This window comes from Hibiscus syriacus, unplaced genomic scaffold (assembly GCF_006381635.1).
Source record: "Hibiscus syriacus cultivar Baekdansim isolate YM2019G1 unplaced genomic scaffold, ASM638163v2 tig00112416_pilon, whole genome shotgun sequence".
Classification (NCBI taxonomy): Eukaryota; Viridiplantae; Streptophyta; class Magnoliopsida; order Malvales; family Malvaceae; genus Hibiscus; species Hibiscus syriacus.
Window position 1 is genome coordinate 279771 of NW_024063328.1, and position 13981 is coordinate 293751.

The 13981-nt window shown below is 36.3% G+C and overlaps 1 protein-coding gene across 1 annotated transcript; it reads right to left on the reverse strand.

Moving 5' to 3' along the window:
• Positions 1 to 2874: 2874 nt before the first annotated feature.
• On the reverse strand, positions 2875 to 10416 carry LOC120179447 ((+)-delta-cadinene synthase isozyme XC14-like). The gene is made up of 6 exons (XM_039185044.1): positions 10238 to 10416; positions 9876 to 10143; positions 9213 to 9801; positions 8989 to 9127; positions 8624 to 8872; positions 2875 to 3378 (listed from the first exon to the last, which is right to left on the reverse strand). Exons 1-6 carry the CDS (start codon positions 10355 to 10357, stop codon positions 3070 to 3072), a joined length of 1674 nt encoding a protein of 557 aa, XP_039040975.1. The 5' UTR covers positions 10358 to 10416; the 3' UTR covers positions 2875 to 3069.
• Between the last annotated feature and the right edge of the window lie 3565 nt (positions 10417 to 13981).

Genomic DNA, 13981 nt, shown 5'->3' on the forward strand with positions numbered 1-13981 from the left:
CCTTCTCTATCCAGCTGTCCAACAGAAATCAGATTTCTGTTGAGGCCATGAATATGTCTCACTCCTTTCAGCTTCCAGGTGGTCTGGTTTGGCAGCTTTAATTGGATGTCTCATTTTTCGACAATCTTCAAGGTTTCATCATCAGCTAGATGAACCTTCTCAAAATCACCACTGACATAGTTCCTCATGATTTCTTGGCATGGGTGGAGTGAAAAGATGCCCCTGAATCCAAGATCCATGATTCAATCGAACTATAGACGCTTAGAATCATGGCATCACATGTCTCCTCTGTCATGTTGGCAGATTCCTGTGCGCCAGTATCTTTCTTCAGTGCTCGACAATCCTTTTTAAAGTGACCCTTCTTGCCACAATTATAACAGGTAAAATCTTTCTTTCCCATTCTTGATTTTCCCCTTCTGGATTTCGATCTGCCAAGATTTGAATTTCTTTCTGAAGTTCTCCCTCTAGACTCCATGTGCAAGGCTGAGGAGCTTGATGCTTCACCCGATTCTCTCCGTCGAATTTTTTCACTCAATACCAGATCCCGAACATCATCAAATTTCAATTTGATGTTTCCAGACGAGCTGCTGACTGTTGTAACAGTAGCATTCCAACTGTCTGGTAGAGATGATAAGAGAATTAAAGCTCGAACCTCATCATCGAATTTAATTTCCACGGAACTCAACTGGGTTGTGATTGTGTTGAGAGTTTATTTAGGTGTTGAGCCACTGATTTCGTCATCCACAAATTGAATAATCGCCTCATCAAATGAACTTTGTTTGAGGCTGATGGCTTCTCATACATACTGGAGAGAGCCACCATAAGACCCGCCGTTATCTTTTCCTTTGCTATGTTGAAAGCAACATTGCGGGATAACGTCAGTCGGATAACTCCTAGGGCTTGTCTGTCGAGAAGAGCTCAGTATTCATTCTTCATGCCCTCTAGTTGCTTTCCTCAGAGAGATTGATATAGATTTTTTCTGGTACAGAAAAAATCTATATCAATCTGCATCTTCCAAAAGCCAAAGTCTGCAACATCAAACTTTTCAATTTTCACCTTCCCTTCGTATGCAGCCATCGCTCCTACTCGAATATGGCTTCGTTTGGATCGTTTCTGACAATTCTTGCGAACCAACATGTATTAGAACACCTCCGTTAATAAATTCGTATCAGCGACCAAATTTTACTATTCACAAAATTCACTATTCACGTGAATAGTGACCTAGCAAAAAAATGACAAAAATCACAATCAAAAATTCTGATTACCAGTTGTTGAGAAATAAATGAGTACGAGTAATTTCTCTATAACCATATTAGTGAGAATGTGAAATAAAAACGGAAAATAATACCCGAAATTGATAACGGAGTTCAGTCAATTATGCCTACGTCTCCGGACTGCTGCAGATCTTTTACTAAGAGAGAAAATTTACAGGTGTTTACAAAACATTCACTACTCACAAGAAAGCTCTCTAGTATTGGGAGAAAGAAATGATTTTGGGATGATCTTGAAGCTAAATAGATTAGGATATTTATAGTTGAAGCTTAAGGACTAATCTTGTAAATACCCTAAAGTGCAATGACTATTTGTAATTATTCCATTATCATTTTTCAATAAATATCTACCAAATTTTGAAAAATTATTTTTTAAAGAAACATTTACCAAACTTTGAAAATCATTTTTAAATAAACATTTACCAAATTTTGAAAACCATTTTTTCAAAGTTGGTTGTCAAACTTTAAAATTTTAACAATACTTTCAACCCATGGAAAGAGAGAGCTGATTATGATGTGTTTAGTGTTTGCAAAAGTTGAAGATTGAGCTGCTTTTGTGGAGTTTTGTGGTCATTGGTTTGCTTTTTGCTGGAAAAGGGAGTTTTATCTATGGTGTTAGTGTTGGGTTTTGTTTCTATTGCTCAAGTTGTTTTGTTACGGGTTGCTTCTTTGTTTCCTTGATCTTGGTGGAGGTGGACCTTCGATGATGAGAACATTCGAATGGTTGCTCAATTCGTTAGTTACATTATGTTGGATCTCTGCAAAGGCAGTCTTAAAAATCATTAAGTTGGTTTTTTTTTAGCTTGAGGAAGGGGTGCTTCGAGGTCCCTTTTTAAGGCCAGGTCGTGTTGTTTATCGGGAGCTGAGAAGATGTTGATGAGCAGGCTGATTTCATAAGCTGTATGTTGTTGCGTTTGGTGGTCTCGGTCTTGAATGATTAGGGTGAAAAGAAGCAAAAAATCTTCGTTTTAAGTGGTGTGTAAAGATTCAAAACATTGCCGCTCCTTTCTCTTCAATGCTTGGTGAGACTGAATGGAATTTACTGGTTGGTTCATCGGTTATTTTGTGCTTCTCCAGATCATTTGGCGAAACAAGATTTGCTTCGTTCCGTCTTGTTCAAAGCTTGGTGGAACTGAAAGTATATGAGCGTGGGATTCGAGGCCGTGTTACAGGTTACTAGCTTGCAGGTTCACCCTTTTGTCATTTGTTTCGGCAAGTGTGGGGGTGTGGTCTGTCCGGTTGGTTCTGTCCTGTTGTTGAAGAGGGCAGTGTTTCTTTGTTCGTGCGTGGCTCTGAAGTGGATCTGTTTTCTGAGAAGTCTAATCACGCTGCTGTGTTTGAATTTTGGGTACTAAGCAGTTGTTGTATTAAGTAGTGAAGTGTGATTTTCTTGGTTTATGCTAGGTGTTATTTTATGTTGATTTGTTCCAGATTTTGAGGGGTATGTTTGTATTTGTAAGTGTTGTCTTTTGCCCTAAGGTGTTTGGTTACTTGTCTTTAAGCCTGCTGGGATGAATTCACTCTTTTCCTCCATATAAGTCTAGGGAGGATTTTAACGAGGCAATCATCCTTAGCGTACTTCTTCAATAACATTAATCCTCGCTGAGCAATAAAAAAAAGTACAGAATTCAAAATACATTTAAGTTATTATAATATTCAGTTACTTCATCTGAATGTTTGTCGTCAAACCAAAATTATTATATTTCCTTGATTCGTACGGCACGGCCTTCTTTGTGTCTTTTTGTTGGTTTGTCATTTTGTTTCTGGGAATTTCAGGTCCACAAATGCATTACCTTCATCAAATCGGCACTTGATGAATCAACAACGATGCGATTCCGGTCTTCACAACATTTCCAACGTGCGTATATCCATCTCCTTCCTTGTACAGGAAATCCATAACCCTAGCCAGATTCAGAACGCGAGTGAGTACCGGCAATGGAACCGCAGCAGCAGCAGCAGTTGGTTCAATCAGCAGCTCCTGGTTTATATCCTTCCAAGCATTCTCAACCAGCTTATTCAACTCTTGGCATGCATTTTCTTCCGAAACTCCGTGTTGCTTCATGAAGCACTCGACGGCCGATGCAACGTCTCCTCTCTCTTGCTCGAACTGCACCCCGAAATCGAACATTATGTGAACATATGATTGTTGGATCATAAACTTGATCCATTATGGGAGCCTAAACCCAAACCCAAACTAAATTGATGTCATTACTTACATCATTTAATTAAAGATGTCATTGCTTACATCATTTAATTAATGATGTCATTGCTTACATCAATTTAGTTAGGTGAGAGTTAGGTATTTGTTGAATTTGTAATGGTTTAAATTAGTTTATTTGTGTGGTGTAGGATTGTTCTTGAGTAGTATAAATACCCCTTCCCATTTTAGTTTTAAGCATCAAGAAAAATTAAGAGTTTCTAAGTGAGTGAAGAAGCAAAGTCTTATAAGAGTGAGTTGTAGTTCTTGTTTTTGAGTGAGAGTACTCTTGTAATATTTGTTTGAGTTTCAATAAAAGTTGTTTGTGTGAGTGTTTTATTTCCAACAAAGTGGCATCAGAGAGAGTTGGAAAGATCGAAGGTCTCGACGAGAGGAATCCGACGCCGCCAGAATTTTCTCAATCTGAGTTCTGACGCACCGCCACGCACCGCCGGAAGACTGCTGCCAGAAAATCGAGTTGACTCACCGAGTTGAGCCGAGTCAGCCGAGTTGGAGCCCTTGACCGAGTTGTCCAAGTCCCTCCAAAGTTTTTTTTTTCATCGTTCCGGATTCATCCGTGCAATCGGATTTTACAAAATCTCATTATATTGAGAGATATGGCAAATGGTATGGCACCATTCCAAGTTCCGACACTCAACAACAACAACTATGACAATTGGAGTATCAAAATGAAGGCACTTCTTGGATCACAAGATGTGTGGGATATCATAGAGAAAGGCTATAACGAGCCTGTGGATGATGATGCTTTTGCTACTCTTACACCAGATCAAAAGACAACTTTGAAGGATTCAAGAAAGATAGACAATAAGGCTCTCTACCTCATCTATCAAGCATTAGATGATGATGGTTTTGAAAAGATTTCAAGTGCAAGCTCTAGCAAGGAAGCGTGGGAGAAGCTACAAACCTCTTACAAAGGATCTGAGCAAGTGAAGAAGGTTCGTCTCCAAACATTAAGAGGTGAATTCGAATCCTTAAACATGAAAGCATCTGATTCTATTTCAGATTATTTCTCAAGAGTAGTAGTTGTTTCTAATCAATTAAAAAGAAATGGTGAAAAATTAGACGATGTGAGGATAATAGAGAAGATACTCCGTTCGTTAGATCCCAAATTTGAGCACATCGTCGTGACGATTGAAGAAACTAAAGACTTGGAAGAAATGAAGATCGAACAGCTCCAAGGATCATTGCAAGCATACGAAGAGAAGCATAAAAAGAAGCATGAGTTTACTGAGCAACTCCTCAAGCTGCAACTCAAGGATATGCATGAGAGCCAACGCAATGATAGAAACCAACGTGGCCAAGGCAGAGGTAGAGGCCATGGACGAGGTGGAAGTCGAGGTCGTGGACGAGGCTGACAATAACAATTCCAACAACAACTATGAGAAAGGAGAAAGCTCAACACGAGGCCGTGGAAGAATTAATCCAAACTCAAAGTATGACAAATCTCAAATTCGATGTTATAATTGTCAAAAATTTGGGCATTATGCTTCAGAATGTAGAGCTCCCAACAACAAAATTGAGGAGAAGGCCAATTACGTGGAGGAAAAGACAGATGGCAAAGAAACTCTTCTTCTAGCACGAAAGGAAACTGATGGTGGCCAAGCAAATTCCTGGTATCTTGACAGTGGTGCAAGCAATCACATGTGTGGAAGGAAAGACATGTTTGTGGAGCTAGACGAGTCAGTAAGTGGAAATGTTTCGTTTGGAGATGATTCCACAATAGCAGTGAAAGGGAGAGGTAACATTCTTATCCGTTTGAAAGATGGGAGACATCAATTTATTTCAAATGTCTACTATGTGCCCAATATGAAAAGTAACATTTTAAGTTTAGGGCAACTGGTAGAGAAAGGTTATGATATTCATATGAATAATTATAATCTTTCTATAAAAGAAGATAAGAATAACTTCATTGCTAAAGTGCCGATGTCAAAGAATAGAATGTTCTTGATCAACATACAAAATGATGTTGCAAAGTGCCTGAAAGCTTGCTACAAAGATGCATCATGGCTTTGGCATCTTCGATTTGGGCATCTCAATTTTGGAGGTCTAGAGCTATTATCTAAGAAGGAGATGGTGAAAGGACTACCTCACATCAACCATCCTGACCAGCTCTGTGAAGGGTGTCTAGTCGGGAAACAATTCAGGAAAAGCTTTCCAAAGGAGTCAGAGACAAGAGCTAAGAAGCCACTTGAGCTCATCCATACCGATGTGTGTGGACCGATCAAGCCAAGCTCTCTCGGTAACAATAACTATTTTCTTCTCTTCATTGATGATTTTTCAAGAAAAACCTGGGTATATTTCTTGAAACAGAAGTCAGAAGTTTTTGAAGTCTTCAAAAAGTTCAAAGTAGCAGTGGAGAGAGAAAGCTGTAGAAAGATCAAAGCCATGAGATCCGATCGAGGTGGAGAATTTACTTCCAGGGAGTTTCAAGAGTTCTGTGAAGCAAATGGAATTCGTCGACCAATGACAGTTCCTAGATCCCCCCAGCAAAATGGTGTGGCAGAAAGAAAGAATAGAACAATTCTCGACATGGCACGAAGCATGCTCAAAAGCAAGAAACTACCCAAAGAATTTTGGGCGGAAGCAGTATCGTGTGCAGTCTACTTGTCAAATCGATCTCCAACAAGAAGTGTATGGGGAAAGACACCGCAAGAGGCATGGAGTGGAAGAAAGCCTGACATTTCCCACTTGAGAACCTTTGGAAGTATAGCCCATGTTCACGTACCAGACGAGAGAAGAACGAAGCTTGATGATAAAAGCGAGAGTTTTATCTTCATCGGCTATGATGCTAATTCGAAGGGCTACAAGTTGTACAATCCAGACAATAAGAAGTTTGTGATTAGTCGAGATGTGGTCTTCAACGAAGAAGGAGAATGGGATTTTAACTCTCATACAGATGACTTCAATTTCTTTCCTCAGTTTGAAGAAGATGAGCAGACAATGAGGGAGCAACTAGATGAATCTCAACAAGAGCTTGCAACTCCACCCACTTCACCAACATCAACCACTCAAGGAGACTCATCACCTTCATCATCGTCAAGTGGGAGTCAAAGTGAAAGAGTTGTGCAACGCACAAGAAGCCTTAGAGATCTCTATGAGGTAACTGAACGACAAGATAATCTTACATTATTTTGTCTGTTTGCCGATTGTGAACCAGTGAGCTTTCAAGAAGCGGTACAAGAAAAGAAATGGAGAGATGCGATGGACGAAGAAATCAAGGCCATCGAGAAGAATGACACATGGGAACTTACCTCACTTCCCAAGGGACATAAGGCGATAGGTGTCAAATGGGTGTACAAAACAAAGCAAAACGCCAAAGGAGAGATTCAAAGGCACAAGGCGAGGCTAGTTGCTAAAGGCTATAGTCAAAAGGCTGGAATTGACTATGATGAGGTATTTGCTCCTGTTGCTCGACTAGAGACTATCAGACTAATCATTTCTTTGGCAGCTCAAAACAAGTGGAAGATACAACAGATGGATGTAAAGTCCGCCTTCCTAAATGGAGTTCTTGAAGATGAACTTTACATTCAGCAACCATCAGGCTATGAAGTCAAAGGGCATGAAGACAAGGTGTTGAAGTTGAAGAAGGCTCTTTACGGGCTAAAACAAGCACCAAGGGCATGGAATAGCCGAATCGACAAGTACTTCCAAGAGAATGGCTTCAACAAATGTCCCTACGAGCATGCTCTATATATCAAGATCAAAGATAAAGATATTTTGATCGTGTGCCTCTACGTGGACGATTTGATCTTCACTAGAAGCAACCCAAGCATGTTTAATGAATTCAAGGATGTGATGATGAAAGAATTCGAGATGACAGACATGGGGCTCATGGCGTACTACCTTGGCATTGAAGTTAAGCAACAAAATGATGGAATTTTCATTTCACAGGAAAGCTATGCAAAGGAGATACTGAAGAAGTTCAAGATGGAGAACTGTAAGCCAATAAGCACACCGGCAGAATACGGGATCAAGATGACCAAACATGAAGAAGGCGAAAGTGTAGATCCAACATTCTTCAAAAGTTTGGTAGGAAGTCTACGCTATCTAACTTGCACGAGACCCGATATTCTTCACGCAGTTGGATTGGTTAGTCGCTACATGGAATCCCCAACAACCACCCATTTTAAAGCCGCAAAGAGAATTCTTCGCTATCTGAAAGGTACAATTGACTTTGGCTTGTTCTATTCAGTTTCTAATGATTACAAGCTTGTTGGATATAGCGACAGTGATTGGGGTGGAGACATAGATAATCGAAGGAGCACTACTGGATTCGTATTTTTCATGGGAGATATTGCATTCACATGGATGTCAAAGAAACAACCGATTGTCACATTGTCCACTTGTGAAGCGGAATATGTTGCTGCTACCTCATGTGTTTGTCATGCAATTTGGCTTAGAAATCTATTGAAGGAGATTGGTTTGATACAAGAAGAGCCTACCAAGGTTTGTGTCGACAACAAGTCAGCCATTGCCTTAGCGAAGAATCCAGTATTCCATGATCGAAGCAAGCACATTGATATTTGCTACCACTATATAAGGGAGTGTGTTGCAAGAAAAGATATGGAAGTTGAATATGTGAAGTCACAAGATCAAGTTGCTGATATTTTTACCAAGCCACTGACCAGCGAAGACTTCTTAAGATTAAGGAACCTACTAGGGGTCACGAGATCAAGTTTAAGGGAGGGTGTTGGATCATAAACTTGATCCATTATGGGAGCTTAAACCCAAACCCAAACTAAATTGATGTCATTACTTACATCATTTAATTAAAGATGTCATTGCTTACATCATTTAATTAATGATGTCATTACTTACATCAATTTAGTTAGGTGAGAGTTAGATATTTGTTGAATTTGTAATGGTTTAAATTAGTTTATTTGTGTGGTGTAGGATTGTTCTTGAGTAGTATAAATACCCCTTCCCATTTTAGTTTTAAGCATCAAGAAAAATTAAGAGCTTCTAAGTGAGTGAAGAAGCAAAGTCTTATAAGAGTGAGTTGTAGTTCTTGTTTTTGAGTGAGAGTACTCTTTTAATATTTGTTTGAGTTTCAATAAAAGTTGTTTGTGTGAGTGTTTTATTTCCAACAATGATCAGATGAAGTAGTAGGAAACAAGACTAATCCGGTTGGTACCTTGTGTGAAACGATATCGTCCATGAGACGGGAGATCGTCGATGAAGCTATGATGATCTTAGGGTTGTTCGATGCCCAATTGAAGGTTTCTTCCGTAACAATGTCTCCCATTCCAACAAAAGATGTGATTGTAAGCATGATGTAGCCACATGACACCAATGCATTTTTCATGTATTTTTCTATTGTTGGTACGTGGTTTTCGTTGTACCATTTGGCCTCAACGAAATAAGATTGTGATAATTGTTTCATCTGAAAAAGAAAACAAAACACCCCCAAGATATATGTAAGTAGAAATTCTCTCTTTTATAGTACTAAATACACAATGATAAATGAGATTAAAAAGGGTTTTGTCAGTGTGAATTTACTGCTGCTTTTGCATAATGAACTCTGTATGATTTTTCTTGCTTTGACATCGCTTCCTCCATTTCTTCATAAAGATTTAAGAGTGCTTTGAAGAAAATTTTCATATATTCTGGGAGTTTATCTAAACAATCAATATCCCACCTGAAATTAAAATGAGAGATTTATGTCAAATATTAAACCTATATGATATAGTTGTCACCTGTCGACATGTATTCGTATTGCATACCTCTGAATGGCATTTGTAAGGAGTTGGAGTTCTTCAAATGTACCATGCACATCATATATGTCATCCATGGTTGATGCCATGGTGATTGCTTTTGTCAGTATCTCTCTGGCAAAAGAGTATTGCGGCTCAAAGTACACCCCCAATATCCAAAAGTAGCATTCGACCAATCTATCTCGAGCAAATGGTAGTTTTGTCGTAAAATCTAAATCTCTCCACCACCTAGAGATGTTGCTTAGCTCTTCCTTGTGCAGATTTTGTAATGAGTTGAAATCCAACTTCGCAAACTTCAACAACGTTTTGTCATGTGAATCATTTTGTTGATATAGGGGAATATAGTGCCTTGCCTCCAACCTTGGCAAGCTCTTTCGGATAGGTCGGTTTAGGGCATGGGACACAAGTGCTGAAATTAGGCCATCATCCCCTTTGGCAAGCTCTAGCTGAGTGGTGGTGAATGCAAGAGCCTCTTCTAGTATATTCTCTCCATCAACATTCAAATGAGAAGCCTCATAAAGTTGTAGCAACCCTTTGACATCTCTCGTCAAGGACACGTTGAAGTTTCCATTCTCATCTTTGAACTTGTTGAATATTTCTGTTCAATTTAAGGCATTACAGAGATTAAGTCCTAATTCTGTCACAAGAGTGCCCTAAAGTGATTAGACTTACCAGATTGAACATTGAAGCCATTCTCTCTAAGTAGTCGAAACATAAGACAAGTATCCTCGAGACTATGGTCAGCTTCGTATTGGTAGTGATGATGAATATCCCGTAAAGCATCCTCTATCTCTCTTTCGAAATGGTAACTTATACCAATGTGTTTAATCGTATCGATTAACTGCAATTTGTGAATCGGCTCATCCGTAGCCACCATGAGCATCCTCTCTATTTTTTGCTTTAGTTCATCGTGTTCCTGTTGAGTTTCAGTATCCACATTCTGCAGAGTTGAAAATAAGCATTTTCATTCCTATTCATGTGCAAGCAAACACGTAAAAGCATAAAAATATAATGAAGTAAACGAGGCTGCTCACCATTTCAGAGGGAGGTGAAAGGAAAATATCCCCCCAAATGCTAGGATGAAAGTTGGCGGAGCGACGGTTCTCGCCGGAACTGGAATGTTGAGCCAACGACGCCGGAAGTGATGAAGACATTTTTTTTCAGTAATTAGTGCTAGACTTGTGTGTGTTAAGAATGGAGAATTTGTGCCATCTGCGTTGCCGTATTTATATTTATCAGTTGACAGAGTTTTGAATGTTATGCTTTCAATGTCCTCCCCTCGTTTTTTTTCATGCTATTGTGGATTTGGGTGCTACCGTTAATTTACTAATTAGTATTAATACTAGGGATGGGCATGCTCCCGACCCAAAAATTTTACATCCTTCATTTGACCTGATTTGATCTGACTCAAAAAAAATATACCTTTCATCCGACTCAAAATCGACTCATTTTTTGAGATAAAATCCGAATTCGATCCGAAATAATAAAAAATTATTTTCATTCAATAGAAACGGTGATTGAAAAATAATAATATATAGATATGTATTATTGTAGTTATTCCTAAATATATGATATGAAATTATATTCTTTCGGGTCGAGTATTTTTCACTCTAAACTCGAATCTGATCCGACCTGAATATCACTTTTAAAAAATCCGAGTTTGGGTCTCATCCCTAATTTAATACACATGTATGTGGGTACATTTCTTAGAAAACAATGTTTGTGGGTACATTTTAGCTAGGCATCGGCTTTCTTGTCGCCATATTTTTTTCGAATGTTTTAAACGAGAGTTGAAGGCTTCAAACAATGTTTGTGGTATATTTTAGGTATCGGCTTTTTTTTGGCCATATTTTTTCGAAAGCAATGTTTGTGGGTACAATTTAGGCATTGCCAGATTTTTTCACACAAAAAAAAAGTCAATTAAATCCCTCAAATTTTTATGTGAATAATTTAAATCGGGCGATCGAAGATCAAGTTAAATACGTTCGTACATTAGCATCGAGTTAGTTCAGATGGCTTCCGTGGTATGGGCAAAAAATAGTTTGAGGATATTTCAAACATTTGCTTATTTCCACCGCGTTTTTCCCGAAATATCACTCTACCCTTATATATTTTCTTATCAGGCACCGTTCAGACTATATTTCTCGAACTAACACTCTTTGCAAGAAGGCGCGCCCCTACACCGCGCTTTACGTCACGTGGTCGAAGGCGCGCTCCCTGCACCGCGTCTTACAAAATGTGTAAAAAATCCGGATGCTAATTTTATAAATATTTTTAAACGCGTGCCAAATTCGTAATTAAGTTCTATTATGGTGATATTTGTGTAAAAACGTCAGCATTTTGAATTGTACAGACACCGTCCACACCGCACGGTTCCAGGTTGTGAACTGACTGGCGTTTTGTTACAAATTAATGAAGTGGGCAGTGTGTGTAGTGATTAAGTTTACTAGTAATTTAGTGTGTCACAAGTTTATTTTTTATAATAATAAATATTTTATAATTTAAAAAATTATAAATTCCATATATTTTTTAAAAATTTATTACCTTTTAAAATTAATTGTTTATAAATAGAAAAAAATATTAAAATAAACTTTTAATTGCAATTGAGGGATCAAATGAATTATTATTCATTAATTTTTATTTTTTAACAACAATTAATAATGTTTATTCATTTTTAATAAAATTATTTTAATTTTTGCATTAAAATTACATAATATGTATAACCTAGTATAGAAAAACTTTGAGGGTAAATATTTTAAAATGTGAATAATTTTATAAAAGTTTTATAACTAGTATTTTTTTACAAAATAATGATGATGATAATAATAAATATTTTATAATTTAAAAAATTATAAATTTCATATATTTTTGAAAAAATTATTGCTTTTTAAAATTAATTGTTTAAAAATATAAAAATATTAAAATAAACTTTTAAATACAATTGAGGGATTAAATGAATTATTATTCATTAATTTTTATTTTTTAACAACAGTTAATAATGTTTATTCATTTTTAATAAAATTATTTAAATTTTTGCATCAAATTACACAGTACGTATAATCTAGTATAGGAAAACTTTGAGGGTAAATATTTTAAAATATGAATAATTTTATAAAAGTTTTATAACTAATATTTCTTTTACAAAATGATGATGATGATAATAAATATTTTATAATTTAAAAAATTATAAATTTATATAGAATATAATAGAACTTAATTACGTATTTAAAAGGGATACTTATTTATAATTTTTCTTAATCATTATATATATATATATCATGTAGACATAGTTTGAAGTAATTATAATATAGTATTTATTTTTAACAAAATATAATCATTGACAACGTATACACATCTTCTAAGAAGAATAATACTTCATTTAATAACTAAGGTCACTCGATACTAAAATCGCTTAATAAAATATAATAATATTCATCCTAGATTTATCATAATTAAATGACAAAATAATAATAAAATTTATACGCATGTAAAATGATATTTTATTTTTAGCGATGAGATATAAGACAATTGTATTCAAAATACGCCAGTTGTGCTCCTCTGCCATTCTTAGACGTTTTTCCCGAAATATCATCCTAACCCTATATATTTTCCTGTCAAGTACCGTTCAGACTATATTTATAAGGGATACTTATTTATAATTTTTATTAATCATTATATATATATATATATATCATGTAGACATAGTTTGAAGTAATTATTTATAATTTTATTAAAAATGAATAAACATTATTAAATGTTGTTAAAAAATAAAAATTAATGAATAATAATTCATTTGATCCCTTAATTGTAATTAAAAGTTTATTTTAATATTTTTTTCTAATTATAAACAATTAATTTTAAAAGACAATAAATTTTTCAAAAATATATGAAATTTATAATTTTTTTAAATTATAAAATATTTATTATTATAAAAAATAAACTTGTGACACACTAAAATACTAATAAACTCAACCACTACACATACTGCCCACTTCATTAACTTGTGACAAAACCCCAGCCAGTTCACAACCTGGAACCATGCGGTGTCTGCACAATTCAAAATGCTGACGTTTTTACACAAGTGTCACCATAATAGAACTTAATTACGTATTTGACACCCGTTTAAAAACTAGTACCCGAGTTTTTTACACATTTTGTAAGGTGCGGTGCAAGGGAGGCGCCTTCAACCACGTGGCGTAACGCGCGGTGTAGGGACGCGCCTTCCTACAAAAGGTGTTAGATCGGAAAATATAGTCTAAACGGTGTCTGACGGAAAAATATATAGGGTTAAGGTGATATTTCGGGGAAAACACCTATTTCCACACAGTTTCATTTCATTTATTTATTTAAAAAAATTGGGGTCTAAATCAAAATCCCAATCGGAACCTTTTAGGCATCGGCTTTCTAGTGGCCCTATTTTTTCCAAAGCAATGTTTCATGTGTGTGGGTACATTTTATGCATCGACTGTCTTTTGGCCCTATTTTTTCGAAAGCAATGTTTCATGTGTGTGGGTACATTTTAGGCATCGGCCTTCCTGTGGGCATATTTTTTCGAAAGGTTTATTGTTGCACAAACTCTCCAACTTTTTCGAATTAAGGGCGATCGAAGATCAAGTTAAATACGTTCGTACATTAACGTCGAGTTAGTTCAGATGGCTTCCGTGGGGATATTTCAAACATTTGCTTATTTCCACACAGTTTCATTTATTTATTTATTTATTTATTAGAAAAAATAAAAATTCCAATCACAACCTTTACCAAAAAATGCCCAAATTAAA

Excerpts from the sequence above, each read along its gene's own strand:
- LOC120179447 (XM_039185044.1), bottom strand. The coding sequence starts at position 10,357 with ATGTCTTCATCACTTCCGGCGTCGTTGGCTCAACATTCCAGTTCCGGC. Across the intron at positions 9,128-9,212 it reads CTTACAAATGCCATTCAGAG|GTGGGATATTGATTGTTTAG; the intron begins GTATGCAATACG and ends TTTTAATTTCAG. Across the intron at positions 3,379-8,623 it reads ACGATATCGTTTCACACAAG|TTCGAGCAAGAGAGAGGAGA; the intron begins GTACCAACCGGA and ends TTCGGGGTGCAG.